At 34.0% G+C, this 16,074-nt stretch overlaps 1 protein-coding gene and 1 long non-coding RNA gene across 5 annotated transcripts; one reads left to right on the top strand and one right to left on the bottom strand.

The window, feature by feature from the left end:
- Window positions 1–31: 31 nt before the first annotated feature.
- LOC135638624 (uncharacterized) lies at window positions 32–917 on the top strand. Its single transcript, XR_010496681.1, has 3 exons — window positions 32–207; window positions 283–413; window positions 502–917. It is a non-coding gene; the product is annotated as an uncharacterized LOC135638624 (long non-coding RNA).
- A 912-nt stretch (window positions 918–1,829) lies between these two features.
- Window positions 1,830–14,596, bottom strand: LOC135639046 (peptidyl-prolyl cis-trans isomerase CYP21-4-like). 4 transcript variants are annotated; one of them, XM_065152762.1, is made up of 8 exons: window positions 14,437–14,596; window positions 12,991–13,154; window positions 12,767–12,806; window positions 12,112–12,162; window positions 10,162–10,247; window positions 4,884–5,021; window positions 4,616–4,766; window positions 1,830–2,205 (listed from the first exon to the last, which is right to left on the bottom strand). In XM_065152762.1, the coding sequence occupies exons 2-8, from the start codon at window positions 13,140–13,142 to the stop codon at window positions 2,119–2,121; spliced, it is 705 nt and encodes a 234-aa protein (XP_065008834.1). In that variant the 5' UTR covers window positions 13,143–13,154; window positions 14,437–14,596; the 3' UTR covers window positions 1,830–2,118. The 4 variants fall into 4 exon arrangements, with proteins under 4 accessions (XP_065008834.1, XP_065008836.1, XP_065008837.1 ...); XM_065152764.1 differs by having other exon boundaries at window positions 12,991–13,151; window positions 14,437–14,595; XM_065152765.1 differs by having other exon boundaries at window positions 12,991–13,151; window positions 14,433–14,595.
- Window positions 14,597–16,074: the final 1,478 nt, after the last annotated feature.

The following is a 16,074-nucleotide window of genomic DNA, read 5'->3' on the forward strand; positions in this document are numbered from 1 at the left end:
ATATATATATATATATATATATATATATATATATATATATATATATATATATATATATCTCTCGTGTCTTTGCGATGGAATAAACAAACAAAAATGTTCTCATCTATCGGGAAAATCCAGCTCAAGCTAATGGCCAGATTTTCAACGTGGGAAATCCCAGCAATGAAGCCACTGTAGAGCAACTTGCTGAGACCATGACACAGGAAGGTTGGTGCACTTTTGCTGTGGTCTAAATGCAGATGTCTGCTAATCTTTCTTATGTTACTATCACCTTCTGTGCAGGTGTACTCAATCAGGGGAGCCTCCATTAGAGGCACCTACGATTGATGTGAGTTCGAAGGAATTCTACGGTGAAGGATATGATGACAGTGATAAACGGATTCCTGACATGGCCATAATCAATAAGCGACTTGGTACGTGACCCTGTTACATTAACCGGTTTGTTCATTTCCTAGATCGGAAGTCAGGAGAGGGTGTAGCTAATGATGACTTTAAATGCAGGTTGGAACCCAAAGATGTCTCTGTGGGACTTGCTGGATTCGACGCTAACGTATCAGCTCAGGACATATGCAGAAGCCATTAGGAGAGCAATGGCAAAACCGGTTGCATCCAGCTAGATGATTAGATTTCATCAGATCTAGGTCGGTCTCCACAAAAAAAAAAAAAAAAAGAGTACTACACCTTTATCTTAGTGAGCAGCATTTTATTCTCTTTTCGATCAGCATTTTATTCTCTTTTCGATCAGCAGTTGAGGTTGAGCTTTCATGACCTTATCAGTAAATTTTGGTAGTGTTAGTATGTGCTATGATATCAGTGTGTAATATTCTTCTATTCCTTTTCTCGTTTCTCGTGACTCTTTGCTTCCATCGGACGAGCATGAACTGTTGTTGGTTGTGGCTTGATGCTAAGACTGCAGCCACAGTGAAAGCGTATTATATTCACCTCGCTGTTGCAAGACATGTCTGTTCGGCTGTTCCAAGCTTGCATCAAATTTGTTTAACCACAAAGGTTATATAAAGCTGCAGCATCTTTGCCCATAGCATTTGCTGATCGGTAAGCTTGTCTTAAAACGGCTTATTCTTTTCAGACAGAGGACATGGCATGCACCGTAACATCCCAACGACAAGCCAAGGGGGTGATATCAGAACTAGTTTAAAGAAAATGGTAAACTATGAAAGAAAAAGGGAGCGTCTTTATTTTTCTCGATCAGAAATCTAATAACATGTAAATAAAAATAAGATTTTTTTTTTCTTCTTTTTTTACCAATGTAGGTGAGGAGGTGGGATTTGTGTTAGACCCTCACTCCATACCCTTAGTTGGCATATTAAATATAATGCCGGATAAAATTTTATGATACTCACAACAATAAGCAACAGACGTTTGTGTAAATTTACTGATAGGGTCCAATTTAGATGATGTGTCTCAACCTATGATACTTCTTACCCAGTTCGATATATGGAGAGCCCCACTACATCCAGATCTCAACTCTGATATACAACGTAGCGTTTTGGGTAAATTATACAAACTATGGGCGACAGTTGCCGGTTTGCTTCTCTAGTTTCAATTTTTAAGGTTCCTTTCCATGCATTGATCAGGCAGAAAAACTAACCAACCTGCTTTGATCGTTATCACCACCGTAGATGAGGAGTAACAAAGAGAGGGTCACCACCGTGGAGCCTCCTCACCATTTAATGCCTCGAGGGTAAGAGGGCGGCTATCTCGTATGCATGTTTCGGCACTGCAAAACACCAAGCAGCAGACACGACTGGCACAACAATTAGTTCATCCAAACCAACTCCGTGTACGTGACAGTTCAATGAATGTGCAAATGAAAAAACCAAGATATTTGAAGCATTCGATTCAACATCCCATGTCTTCGAAGCACAAATGTCAAGATTTTAATATGCAAATCCAAGGCCGGAGCTTCCTGTATCTTCGACGCAGGTTTTCGCTGCAGCAAATTCCTGGTGTATTAACAACATAAAGAGTATATGAATGCACCAACTCAGAAGATCACTACAACACAAGCCTGAACAACAGTCGATGCAAAAACTTGTAAGGCGTGGCACTAAAAATGGGGAATTGTCGAAGCCTCCAAACTGAATGTCCAATTTTAACTCAAGCTTCCTGCTTCAATGCAATGTCGATTATTCCAACTGGCGATTTAGGTCGATAATGTTCATCAGTGTCAACTTCTTCAATTTCCTGAGGATGAACATTGGAAACAAAAAACAAGTTTTAGCTTTTCAATGAATCATCCACCCTCTTCTACTTCCTGAGCAGGCATAACAGTGTTACAAAGCATTTGTTTCGATAATTTTTCTTGCAAACCATTTCTTCGACTTAAGCGCAAGAAAGAGTTTGTAAGCTTCATGCTGAACATGATATTTACTCTGATATAATAGGTAATACAAAAGGATAATATTAGTAGCAATTTAGGAAAAGCAAGAAGGGCTGTAAATGCCTTTCCAACTCCCCAGAGCAATGCGCATGTTGGCACAACAAACAATGACTTGCTATTTGGAGTTACCTGCACAGATCTTTTCTTTGTCTATTTGTCTTTAAGGGAATTCACAAACCATGGAACCAAGTCAATTTTCAACCTTCCTTTTTGTCAGCCTTGTTTTTCTAGTCATCTTTTAGCATAATGTCAAATCCATTGATACTAATCATTTCATTAGTTTATCAAGATTTTTCTATGTAGTTTTTCCTAGTGCACAGTTCTTACATCGTCTTTCTTGTGGACATAAAGGTGACATCTCCACATCTCCACCATGCAAACTTGAAGGTTTTCTTTTGCTCATTGATCATACCACTATCTTTAATAGGCACCCAGCACTCACCTAGGCGCTCAGGCGAGGCGAGGCAAGGCCTAAGTGCCTCGCACAATGTCCGCGCGCTGCGCTTCACTGAAGTGCTGCATGGGCGCCTTGGGCGAGTGGTTGAGTGAATGTGAGCTTTGGTTCGACTAAATCTAGTGAAACCATAGACCCTACTGTCACGGACAAACTTCTAAACAGGGTGTTTGATGTAATGCTTATATCTGTCCGTGTCTGTTGGCATGTTCATGCCTTGTATAGCATGTAAAGGGGCGGCCGAAGGCTTAATAGTCCCATTTTAGTTGGGTTGGTGGCCTCTTTAGGCTTGTAAATAAAGGTTGTGTCATGTGGACACGTGCGAGAGCTTTTCGGTCTGTAATGGACCATTTTACCCTTTGTTGTGCCACTGTTCAAAGCTTGTAAAGTCTGTTTGTAATTTGCTTTGTCTATGAAGTGTTTTTCGGACATGTTTGCTTGTGGATCCCGTTTGAGGCGTTCTCTTTAACCCGTTCTCTCTTTTGTTGGTCCTAAGGGACAATGGGAGGCTTTGGGGAGGCTGACCTTTGCGGACGGACGCGCAAGGGTGCCGCACGACTTAGGCAAAACCAGCTAAGTCCGTGTCACTACGTCACCGTGCAACCCACCTCTGGTCCGCCATTGACGGACTAGTCCAAAGCTTCCTCTGCCATTAATGTACAGGTCCGAAGCTTCCTCTACCACCGCTGCTTTCCTGTGCAGCTCCCTTCATCACCGAGGGACAAGTCCGAAGCTTCCTTCGCCCTCAAACTTCAGCTTCTTCCATCGCCACCGCCGTCCAAAGCTTCCTTCGTCACCGCTACCTTCATCCGCAGCTCCCTTCGTCGCCAAGGGACAAGTTCGAAGTTTCCTCCACCCTCGACACCGTCGTCTGCAGGAAGCTGCAAACTTGTCCCCGACGAGCAAGTTGCTTTTATCTTATATTATGAATTTTATAATTTCACTAGTTCAAACAATATCAGCAATGTACCAATTTGATTTAAATTAGTTGACCTTGCACCAATAGGCCCCTTTAATATATGATAGAATTTAAATTAGCTTTTATAAGAAATATTGGATGAGATTTTATTTTATAATCATATTTATTAATCGTAATATATATTTTTTATATTTTAATATTATAGAGCATCTCATTTCGCTCAAGTGGGCACTTAGGTGAGCCTCAAGCGTTTGGGACTTTGGCGTCTTTTAGCACCTAACGCTTTTAAAAACATTGGATCATTCGTTGAACTCCTAAGGAAGATACATTATAATTTTGATGTATATAATAGATCCTTGTGGAACATTAAATTTTACATTAGTGAGAAAGATATATAACTAACATCTCTGTTTATAGAAGAAAGAAGTCTCCCTACAACTCATACTGATGGGAGACTCGTGCAATAAATTTACCGTGTCAGTTATGAAGTTATATGTTTTGTATGTACATGTTCTTCACGCATTGTACATGACTAGAAGATTTGGTTGTTTTATTGATTTCAACTTAAACCAAATTGACAGATATGATTTCCCACTTTTGAACTGAATTGAACTAATCACTTAAAAAACCTAGACCATTTGATGATTTCCACTGAGTTTGTGTTAATTTGTAAACCACTAGTCCTCTATTACTTTGCATCAAGCCAATTTCCAGATTTCTTTAAATTATGAGAACAAAGTAACTAAAAATGATATGACTACAGTAAAATGTGGTCAAACTAGCAAGACTAGACAAATAACAAATATATATGGTGACAAAAATACAGAGGCTGATTTCCTACCTGAACAACATCCTCCCCCTTGATGACTCGTCCAAAGACCATAAGCTTTTCATTTAAATCAGGGATTGGTGCCGTCGTTATGAAGAGCTCAAATTCTTTACTGTCCTTATTAGGCTTTCTTGTTCCAAGCACAAAAGCCTCATGCTTTGGACTGCACATACCCAATTATAAATGGATTACTATAATTGGAAACCAAAAGCAGCATAACATAGAAAAGGTGTAGATAAGAAAAAAAAACTTTTATTACTAGAAATGAAAGCTGAATAACCTTATGCCAAGCCGACTATGGGCTTTTCCCTTTGGTATCCAATCTTCTGCAACTCCAGATCTTTGTGAATGTGCCCCTTGAATTACAAAATTTTTAATAACATGATCGAAAAGCATTCCTTTGAAGTATCCTTTCCGACTGCATGAAAATTAGACCTCCATCAGACTGCTATAGTAAACAAGAGACAAGGACATAAAGGATGAAAAAATCAGTAATATGCAACTACCAAACTTTGATAAATTCAAAATATATCGAGTGCTTACCCTAGCCATGAAAGTATAGTGATTAATCTAGATCTTCAGTAGTGATGCCCTTAATCATACCCTGTATTTTCTTTTGGCTTTAAAATCTCTTTTCAAAGAGATGTGGATTCAGATGTGCTTAAACATATCCATATTTGACAACTTCTGGAAAATTATCATTCCAACTCTTAACTCCACTTCAGCAATATGCAACTTATGCTATCATGTGTATGTACGTGAAGACAACATAACAAGCCCATACGTAAACTCTATGATTCAAAGTATTGACCAAGCAACAATTTTTCCTTTTTTTTGTGTGTGTGCCATTTCTTTTTCTTTTTTATTTAATGAATAATGCATCACACATTGTGTGATGCAGGAGAAATTTAGTTTGTTTATTATTTTAATAAATTTGATTAATTCAGGGATACTTTTCATCTCATAAGTTGTCACTTGACAACTACTCAAGGCAAAGGAAAAAGAAACAAATGCTGAGGAAAATGAAGAAATATGGTTGAAGATTTATAAATTTGACTGAATCTTAGTGATTCATCTCTACAAAGATTGAAATCTATCAATCAAGAATATTAACAAAAATATTATTCTTCAAGTCAAATAAAAAATATTATAATCTTTAAAGGAAAATTTTAATTCAATACAATTATAATTTTCCTTATTTTTATATCTTTCTTTTATTATTTTACTAGTCTATAAAAAAGGACTAAAATATTGTAGTGAAGAACTGAAGATCGTCAGAAATGGATAAATGAATTGAGTTCTTTCCTCAAACTGTGTCAGTAGTACGAAACCACAATTATGTTTCCGATGATATGATATGTCTTGCTTGGTTGTCTCGGGAGAGAGAACCTTCTCTTACAGCAGGAGCATACCCAACTAGCAAACAGTTAACAGCTTCAAAAGAGAATTGAGGTAAAGTAATCAAATCATATAAGTCAGAATTGAATAGAATTTCATGCACATATGATAGAGGGGAGTAACCTCATGGAAATTTACTACTAACAGACAAGGGCAAAGGAATATATGAGTCTGCTAACTCTAAAGAGGAGAATGGGGGCACCCCTGAAACTCGAATAAGCATTAGTGCGCGGAGGAAAGTAAGCTAACTCCTAACGCACAAAATTTGGCGAAAGAAAATAATTGAATTGAATTGAATAGAAGTACACATATAGTATAAGATTAGTAAATAGGAATATCTCATTCTAAAACATTAGATTTGAAACTCCCAGCTCGGCACATAGGAGTAGAAAGGGTCTCGTTCATCAAGGCAAAGAAACGATGCTTTCAAGGATTTCAATTTTATGAATTGCATAAGGCACCTTCTTTCAATAAAGAAAAAGAAGCTCGATCATATTGAAACCAAAACAAGATTTCCCTCAAGAAAGTAGAGATGCCAACCACTCCTTGACCCAGTTGAAAGAGATGGATCGGGGTGAAAGCTAAAAACAGATCTAATACTAATAGAAACAGGGACCGTTATCTACGATATTCTTGACTTATTGCTCCATGGGTAATAGGAACCTATATTGTAGGTTAATTATGGACTTTTCCAACCAATAGTTTCATTGGGCACGCAAGTTCTTTAGGATAGAATAGTAAGTTAGGATCGTTGTCCAGGACGAAATATGCTACTGCACTCGATAAGAAAGAATATATGCTATGTAATAGGACAATGGCTCGATTGGGGATGATTCTTTGTATTCAATCTAAATCTCTGCTCTTTGACAAGTTATTGATTCTTAGTCATAAAGAGTTCCTAAGAATGGTTAGCTGCTTAAGGGGAAAAGTTTGAACCCCCCATAGAGAAAGAAAAGATTGAACCTTCTGAAAAGAATCCTATGGTCCACGTGTGAGACGTATGGAGGTACAAGACTTTATGCCTACAAGGTCGCTTCTTGAGCCAAAACGAGTCCAATAGTTATCCAAGTTTTTATTTTCTATTTTTTTCAGTTATTATCTTTATTTTCACTCTTTTAATTCCACTATTCAGAAAATAAGAATCCTCTGCTCCTCATCCACATGTTTAATATTAGAGCTTTTGTTTTAGCCAAGATGTTCTATTATCAAGGCCTATCTAAATCTAAAATATATGAACTCGGGGTGAGTTTCTATGGAACAAAAGCATTAAATACAGGAGTCATTTAATTTATTTATTATTTGAATAAATTTGATTAATTTAGGAGTATTTTTGCATACATCATAGTTATCCAAGTTTTTATTTTCTATTATTTTTCATTTATTATTTTTATTTTCATTCTTTCAATTCTTCTATTCAGAAAATAAAAATCCTCTGCTAATCATCCTCATGTTTAATATTAGAGCTTTTGTTTTAGCCAAGATGTTCTGTTATCAAGGCCAATCTAAATCTCAAATATATGAACTCGGGGTGAGTTTCTATGCAGTAAAAGCATTTAATACAGGAGCAATTTAATTCGTTTATTATTTGAATAAATTTGATTAATTTAGGAGTATTTTGCATACATCATAAGTTATCACATGATAACATCTACTTAAGCCGAAGAAAAAAAAACAAATGTAGAGAAAAAGCAAGAAATATCGATTGAAAATCACAAATCTTGACCAAAGATTTTAAGTATTCATCTCTACAAAGACGAAAGTCTATCAATCAAGAATATCACCAAAAACATTATTTTTCAAATCAAGTTAAGAATACTATGTTCGTCAGAGGAAAGTTTTAATTTGATACAATTGTAATTTTTCTTAATTCTATATTTTCCTTTTCTTTCTTGTACTTGAGCCTATAAAACAGGCTAGAATATTATAACAAAGATCATAAAAAATGGATCAATGAATTGAGTTCTTTTCTCACATTGTGAGTGGTGCAAGACTATAATTATGTTTTTGATTGTATAATTCCACTATCCACGTGTAAAGCATGTAGAGGGGTGAGATTTTCATCCTGGGAGGTTGCTCCATAAGCTAGAGAGAGTCTTGTAGTTATCCACATTTTTATTTTCTATTATTTTTTCAGTTATTATATTTATTTCTACTCTTTCAATTCCTCTATTCACAAGATAAAAATCCTTTGTTACTTGTCCTAGGTATCAAAGTCTTTGGTTTAGCAAAATTTTCTATGATCAAAGCTGATCTAAATCTTAAATATATGAACTCAAGATGAGTTCCCATGCAACAAATGCATTTGATGCAAAAGTAATTTAGTTTGTTTATTATTTAAATAAATTTGATTAATTTAGGAGTATCTTGCATGTGTCATGACTTGTCAAATGACAACATCTAGGTGAAGAAAAAGGAAACAAATGCAGAGAAAAAAGAAAGGAATATTGATTGAAGATTACAAATCTTTGACCAAAGATCTTAAGTATTTATCTCTATAAAAATGAAAGTCTATTAATTAAGAATATCATAAAAAATATTATTTTTTTAAATCAAGATAACAATATTATATCCAAAGGAAATTTTTAATTTGATATAATTATAATTTTCTTTATTTCTCTTTTTTGTACCTGACTACCTGGAGTCTATAAAAAGGGCTAGAACATTGTAATGATAATCACTAGAAAGGATGAACGAATTCAGTTCTTTTCTCACATTGTGTGCTAGCGGTGTAAGGCCACAGTTATGCTTTCAATCGTATGATTCCATTGTCCACGGGCGATAAGTGTGGAGTTGCGATACTTTCATCCCATGAGATAGCTTCTTAGCCAAAACGAGTTTGGTAATCATCCAAGATTTTCTTTTATATTATTATTCAGTTATTATCTTTATTTTCACTCTTAGATTCCTCTATTCACAAAAAATATTACTCATCATACATTAGATTTAGTATCAAAGTTTTCGATTTAGCCAGGATGTTCTTAATGATATTTTTCCTTTTTTTCTTTTACTTGAGTTTATAAAAAGGACTAGAACATTCTAATAAAAATCATTAGAAATGGATCAATATATTAAGTTCTTTTCTTCCCACATTGTGTGTGTGTGTGACACAAGTCCACCATTATGTTTTTCATGATATAGTGCAATTGTCCAAGTACGAGATGTGTGAAAGTGCGAGACCTTTATCCTAGGAGTTCACTCCTTAATCCAATGCGAGTTTGATAGTTATCTTTATTTTTTATTATTTTTCAGTTAATAACTTTATTTTCACTCTTTCAATTCCTGTATTCACAAAAAAGAAACCCACTATTAGTAGTCCTACATCATCGTGCTTCCAAGTATAATTAACAAAGAAATAAATAACCATTACATGAGTCTAGTGAAAATTTTTCTTGCTTCACATACCAACAGTAGGAAGGTCATAATCGTAGAAGCAAGAAAAAACAAAAAAAATATTTTATACATTTTTTCCATGTGAAATTTTTTTTCCTTTACATCTAAAGCATCATTTTGGTCATTTTCAATATCTCAGTTCCACATTATTTGCATTGATATGGCTTTCCTACCTTAGAATGTTGTACAATGCAATACTGAAAAAAGATTAATATCTATAAGACTATAACATACTTATATAAATTCAACTTTAGTGGCTTTAATGAAAATATTTTACCAACTTTGAATTAACTAATGCTTAATTAATTTTAAAGCCAAAAAATCATGGTTCTTGGCCACTTCAAAATGCAACAGAAGAAGATGACTTGTAGAGGTTGCTTTAGATCATTTTCGCTCATATGCTTGTGCATAAAATTCAATAATTCCCACAATTCTTAAATAAAGGAAAGAACTCCAACACAAACAAACATGGCATGTCTGGGTTTTATCATACAGAAGGTTCATAAATCTTAGTTACTAATTCAATTTTAAAAAATAAACTGTCATTTTAAATGCTCAAAGTTGCATTAATTAATTTTGAAAAAGTGAATTATTTTAACTTCAAGATATAATTATTGTTTTTTACTACATTTTCTTTTATTATAATATCACTTTTTTTCCTATAGACCAATGCTTTTTTCTCCCTAGTTATATGGTGTTTTTGTCCTTCACGCATCCAGAAGTTCCATGGACTAAAAAAAAGAGTTGCAGAAATATGAAAAAACACTTACCATAAATCAACAAACTTATCCACCACATCACGAGAAGAATCCTTATTGAGTTCAATAGTTATCAGACCCTTTGCAGTACTAAAGATCTATTGAAAACAAAAACAAGAATAAGTTAACTCTAGCAGGTCTATATTCACAAAGAAAAGAACTTATTTGTGTAAATTCATGAATTCTCAAGAGACCAACAGGCTACTAAAGTCAGGGTGGCCATACTGAGCTCCAATTTGCACAGAAATCAAAGATCATATATGTCTAAGATTTCATGGTACACAAACATTGACACCACCAATCGATTCTAAGAAGGCTCCCTACAGATCTACCTTGCAGCTAATAAAAAATCAAAACATCAACTAGTTGATGAAATTCTAGCTTGCAAGTAGGAGGTAAGCATAGAAGACTAACTTTTACGAAAATACCCATGTTCAATTATCCTACCAACAAATTACCAAATGAAAAGGCTTAACATTCTGTCAATTATTTTACAAAATAATGTAAAGAGGTCTTGTTTCAAGTTATCTGCTTTGCATTATGCATTTTTTTTCCATAACAAAATAATCAAAGATGATAAGTACAAATGACAGCAACATAGTACCACTGACTCCAATTAATGATTGGTAGAAGAAGAATATACATTCACAAATTGGCAAAAAGCATAACCATTTCAACCAAAAGTGTTTCAGTGTTACTCTCTTTGTTAAAGATACAATAGTTTTTAGGTGTAAAAATCTTGGATGGCCTGTTCTTTAAGCTCATCAGTCAATTTGCTGAAACTTGGCTCTTCTTAGCTAAATGAAATCCAACTAAGATCTCCACTTGCTATCTACAGTCTCCAAAAGCATAACAACTTTAACAGTCTGACTAATATTTTTTCATGATTTAGTAGACCAGGTTTCTTCATTGGCATGTTCTAATTCGATATTACATCAACATTTTTATTTCATCCGATGCAAACTCATCACTACTGATTGTTTCTTTTATTTTCCTACTCTCACTTTGTTTCTCTTGGCAGTTCAATATCTGAAATGGTCATATGATCGGACATGAGTGGATGAATATATTTTGTGATTTTCAAAAATGACAGATCTACAAAGTTTTAAATGACGTAATTACTCCTGCAAAATTTGACATAATAAGAATATTCAGAAATAACTAAGATTCATGCACTAGTCCTATTTATGGTTATATAAGCAAGAATCCAGGAGATAAATTTTGCAGATATACCCTTGTAAAAGTAAACTCCTGCTAGATTCAACTTATTCAAATGCAAATCTATTTCAATCGTTGTGTGAAAAAATTGAACACCCCAAGAATTCTACTTAGATACTTATGCAATTTCCAAAACTTTGTTCAGAACATTGTGGGTTTTAAACCACAAGTAACTTTAAAAGAATGAAAGGCATGTTTGTTTCAGTGACTGCTTCTTAATTCCTGAATCAAATCCAATTGGTGTCAAAGAAAAAAAGAAAAGGAAAATTTGCAAAAAAAAAAAGAAAAGGAAAACTGAAACGAAGATTCAGTCATAGGTTTGTTAATCATAAAGCAGGGATGCGTGCTTGTTGTAACCTATAAGGCATGACATAATGTTAAAAAAACCTTTGACATCTAAATTCTAAAGTTTAAATAAATAACTTGCTAAGAAAAAAAGGATCTAAAATCTAATACTCAATCTTTAAGGCTAATACTCATTCTTTAAGGCTTAACATGCACTAAAATTTCAGTCAATTTATAGGGTTAAATAAAATGTGCAGGTAGTTGTTACAAAATGCTCTAGTGGCTAAAATTGTACTGTTCTACAGTTTTCTAATAGTTGTCAATGATTAAAAAATACAGGTAATGCATGTGCCTAAAATGGCAGCACAATGCAAGACACAAACACAAAAAACAAATAATTAAATTCTACAAATTTAAGAACACACTTGATAAAGACATGGCACTAATGGAGAAACTTACAGCATAACTAGGAAGATCAGATCTTGTTGATTCTCCAAATATTTCTGAATGCTTCAACAATCAACACAAATTTCAGAACAAAATGTCAAAATTCATAAACGAATATAAACTAATAATAAACTAAAGCCAACAAAAGGACAGGCAAGAGTACAACTAAATGCAATGAATGTTGCTTTATCATAAACTTATTTTAAGTTTTCAATACTAGTGTAGATTCATCACATCCATGCCACACCACTTTAAACAAATGCTGTTTTTTATTTTCTCTAGTTTTTCTCAAATCCTTGTGATGTTCTCATGATTCCTTAATTTTCTATTAGAAAAGATTTCATAAAATTTGTGTTTGTTACCGAAATACAACACATCGTTGAATTACTGATAATCATTTACTAAGTGGTTGGACAAAGGTTCACTGGTTCTAAAATCCAAAAAATGATTTACATAGTTAACAAAAATTAGCCACCCTGTGAGCTATACAAATATGGATCTACTTGCATATTTGAACAAAATAACCTGGATATCATTAGCAAGGTTTTAACAAAATCATGTTAGTGTTAACTAACTTGCAGCAAGTTAAGAGAGTTCAAGGAGCAGTTAAAGAAAGATAACATCATCATGGACAAGTTAAACAAACATCAGATCTCATTAAATTTACCTCAAACGTTTCCAAGCCAGTGCCCAGTTGGTCGTTTGACCTTCAATGAATTTGAACAATGTTCAGCTTCAAAAACAATCACTAAACAACATATTACACTGCAGACTAACTAAACAATAGACAACTCTTTGTCAAACTACATCATGATGATAAAACAAATAAATTAATGACTGTAGCAATAGAATATATGCATGAGCAAAAAAAAAACAGCTAGAGAATCTAACCTGTGATACCAATGTCTGAAAGTAGCATACAGGGACAACACAATCAGAATAACGATGACATTGCAAGAGACGATAGTACTAAGACTGATTCGAGTTGGTCCTTTCTTCTTCTTACTTTGAAGTAGCAATGCCTGTGGTTTGATTTTAGCCATGAGGTGCTTCTTCTAAAGGAAAATAAACAAAAAGTTATCTTTAAGCAAACAAAGACAGATAATTAGTGATTTACAAGATTCAGATAAATCAATGATTGATCAGAGTTATACAAACAGATATCCACATGAAATGACAATTATACAACAATTTATGAAGTTGAAAAAATAAGAAAGCATCAGTGTTTATGAAGTTGAAAAAAAATAAGTATTTCCAGCATCAATCACATGTTTTAATATTGTGGAACATCAGCATGCCACATGATTTTCTTCTTTCTCTTCATTCTCCTTTACTTCCTTCTCAGAGCTCATGTAAAAAACTCAACTCCGGCTAAATGTTTTACCCTCTGTAAGAAGCCAACATGGCATAATTATTTAGATCATCATAGCTTCAATGGACCTAGACACAAGTAGAATACGAAATGACTTTTGGATGTTGTTACTTTCTTGCTTTCCTTAAAGCACAGAATGACTTTGTCTTCTCTGCAATATCATGGACTAATATTTCTTTATATTACTCGATTAGCATGAGAAAGTGATCTTAATGATAAGTGATATATCTATAGCAGACTTGAAATAGGTTTCACCATGAAGTTTTTTTTTTTAATCTTATTTTGATATAATAGGCACAAAATAGTCTCAAATATTCAAAGCTCATAAAACCAACCACCTGAAACCCCCGTATAAACAAGACCTTGAAAGACATGCTCATTGATGCTCCAACCTGAGTTAATCGATATAGATTGATCTAAAATGCTCGACATACAAGCTGATACGTGACTTGATACAAATATCAGAAAAGCAACGATTTCAGGTACAAGCTCCACGAACCTCGGCAGCTTTTCTTTAACTGAGAATTCTTGATTGGGAATTACCGTCATCCTCTTCCACATAGTTCTTTATTTAAATACTAATAGCTTCTACATCCAATAAATACAGCAACCCTAGAGGAGCCAATCGGCAGCAATACCCGGATCCCGCTGCCGCATAATACAAACAAAATGTCGACTACAATCATCTCCAAGGACATTAAGCACAAGAATAAATAGAGAGTGGGAAATCAGATGGTAAAAGTACACACGATGGTCGACCTTCAAAATCTTCTAAGAAGAAGAAATAAAATTGGTTGGCCGATCTGTGAACAAAGGCAGGTTTCACCAAGCAGATCTAAAGAATATTATGCATCAAACACGCTGTGATTACAGCGGAACGGCTTTGTGGATCAAAAGATTTAGAACCGGGATCTACACCGAGAAGGGTTGAACGGAAAAGGAGCGAGAGGGAGAGGAGCACCTACGATTTAGCGCCGCCACCGCTGCTGCTAGCTACTGGTCCTGTGTCCCTCGTTTGCCCTCTTAACGCCGCATCTGCTGTTGTTTGGATCGGAGGAGGAGAGGAAGAAGACTGCTTGCTTCCGGGGACGTTCGAGTCTCCAATGTGTTGGGCGAAAGGAGGTGAGAGCGACCGATCTCCGTTCCGATTTAATGGAAACCCAAGTGTTCGGCACGGCAATCGGTGGCCGCCATGGGCTGAGCCCAAATATATATTTGAGCCCAAATCATTTTATGGATATTATATACACAATATTTTTTAACAAAATCACTCATGTGATTATAATAATATTAAAAATATTTATCATTTCTTATTTACATATTATAATACCAGTGGACCATGATTATTAATGCTTAGGATTTACGGTCTAAAGAAATCGACTTGTCAGTATGATGAGACATAAATATTTGAGCCCAAATCATTTTATGAATATTATATACATAATATTTTTTAACAAAATCTCTCAATAATAATATTAAAAATATATATCATTTCTTATTTACATATTATACCCTTGGACAATGATTATTAATGCTTAGGATATAGAAATCTGCTCGTCAGCATGATGGGACATAAATATTTGAGCCCAAATCATTTTATGAATATTATATACATAATATTTTTTTAACAAAATCTCTCATGTGATGATAATAATATTAAAAATATTTATCATTTCTTATTTACATATTATAATACCAATGGACCATGATTATTAATGCTTAGGATTTATAGTCTAAAGAAATCGACTTATCAGCATGATGGGACATAAATATTTGAGCCCAAATCATTTTATGGATATTATATACACAATATTTTTTTAACAAAATCTCTCATGATAATAATATTAAAAATATTTATCATTTCTTATTTACATATTATACTAGTGGATCATGATTATTAATGCTTAGGATTTAATATCTAGAAGGACATACATACATACTCACAATATTTACAATATTTAGAATGATTATTACTCTTGAGAAGTTATTCCAAAGGTCCTTCCCCTATATAATTTTCTTAACCTTAAGTCATGAGTTGATCAATGATTCTCTATTGATTAATACATGCTTAGGTTTGTATTAGTACTTGATTAACGATTCTCCATTGATTTTATAACTACATTTTAGTAGTCCAATGTCTCTCCACCACGAGAGATGAAGGTAATAATATTAGTCTTATCACTCCCTTAAAATGCTAAGAGTATGTTAATGACATTCTAGTTTAAGAATTAATTTGAAAGAGAAATATGATTAGTGTATTTAATCAATTTTGAATGTATTAATTACTAAATAAATTAATAATAAAAAAATAATTTCTCTAATTTAAAATTTTCTTCCCTAACCCACTTACCTGTACATAAACTAAAAGATATATTTGTTCCTTTTTCGATATAGAAAAAAAGAAAAATTTTCATCTATGTATTGATAAAAGAATAGAAGATTTCTTTTAACAGAGTAGAAATATACCTTGGAACCATATGGACGCTTGGAAAAACCCCTTCCTTTTTACCCATGACAACAATTGCAAGGCTCTCTCTTACGTTAGGCAGCTCATTTGGCCCTTATAAACTCGGTCCTTCGTTACACTTTTGTTTACACTCTAA

Source organism: Musa acuminata, chromosome BXJ3-5 (genome assembly GCF_036884655.1).
Source record: "Musa acuminata AAA Group cultivar baxijiao chromosome BXJ3-5, Cavendish_Baxijiao_AAA, whole genome shotgun sequence".
Lineage (NCBI taxonomy): Eukaryota > Viridiplantae > Streptophyta > Magnoliopsida > Zingiberales > Musaceae > Musa > Musa acuminata.

Excerpts from the sequence above, each read along its gene's own strand:
- LOC135639046 (XM_065152762.1), bottom strand. The coding sequence starts at position 13,142 with ATGGCTAAAATCAAACCACAGGCATTGCTACTTCAAAGTAAGAAGAAG. Across the intron at positions 4,767-4,883 it reads CATAGTCGGCTTGGCATAAG|TCCAAAGCATGAGGCTTTTG; the intron begins GTTATTCAGCTT and ends GGGTATGTGCAG. Across the intron at positions 2,206-4,615 it reads AGGGGGAGGATGTTGTTCAG|GAAATTGAAGAAGTTGACAC; the intron begins GTAGGAAATCAG and ends GTTCATCCTCAG.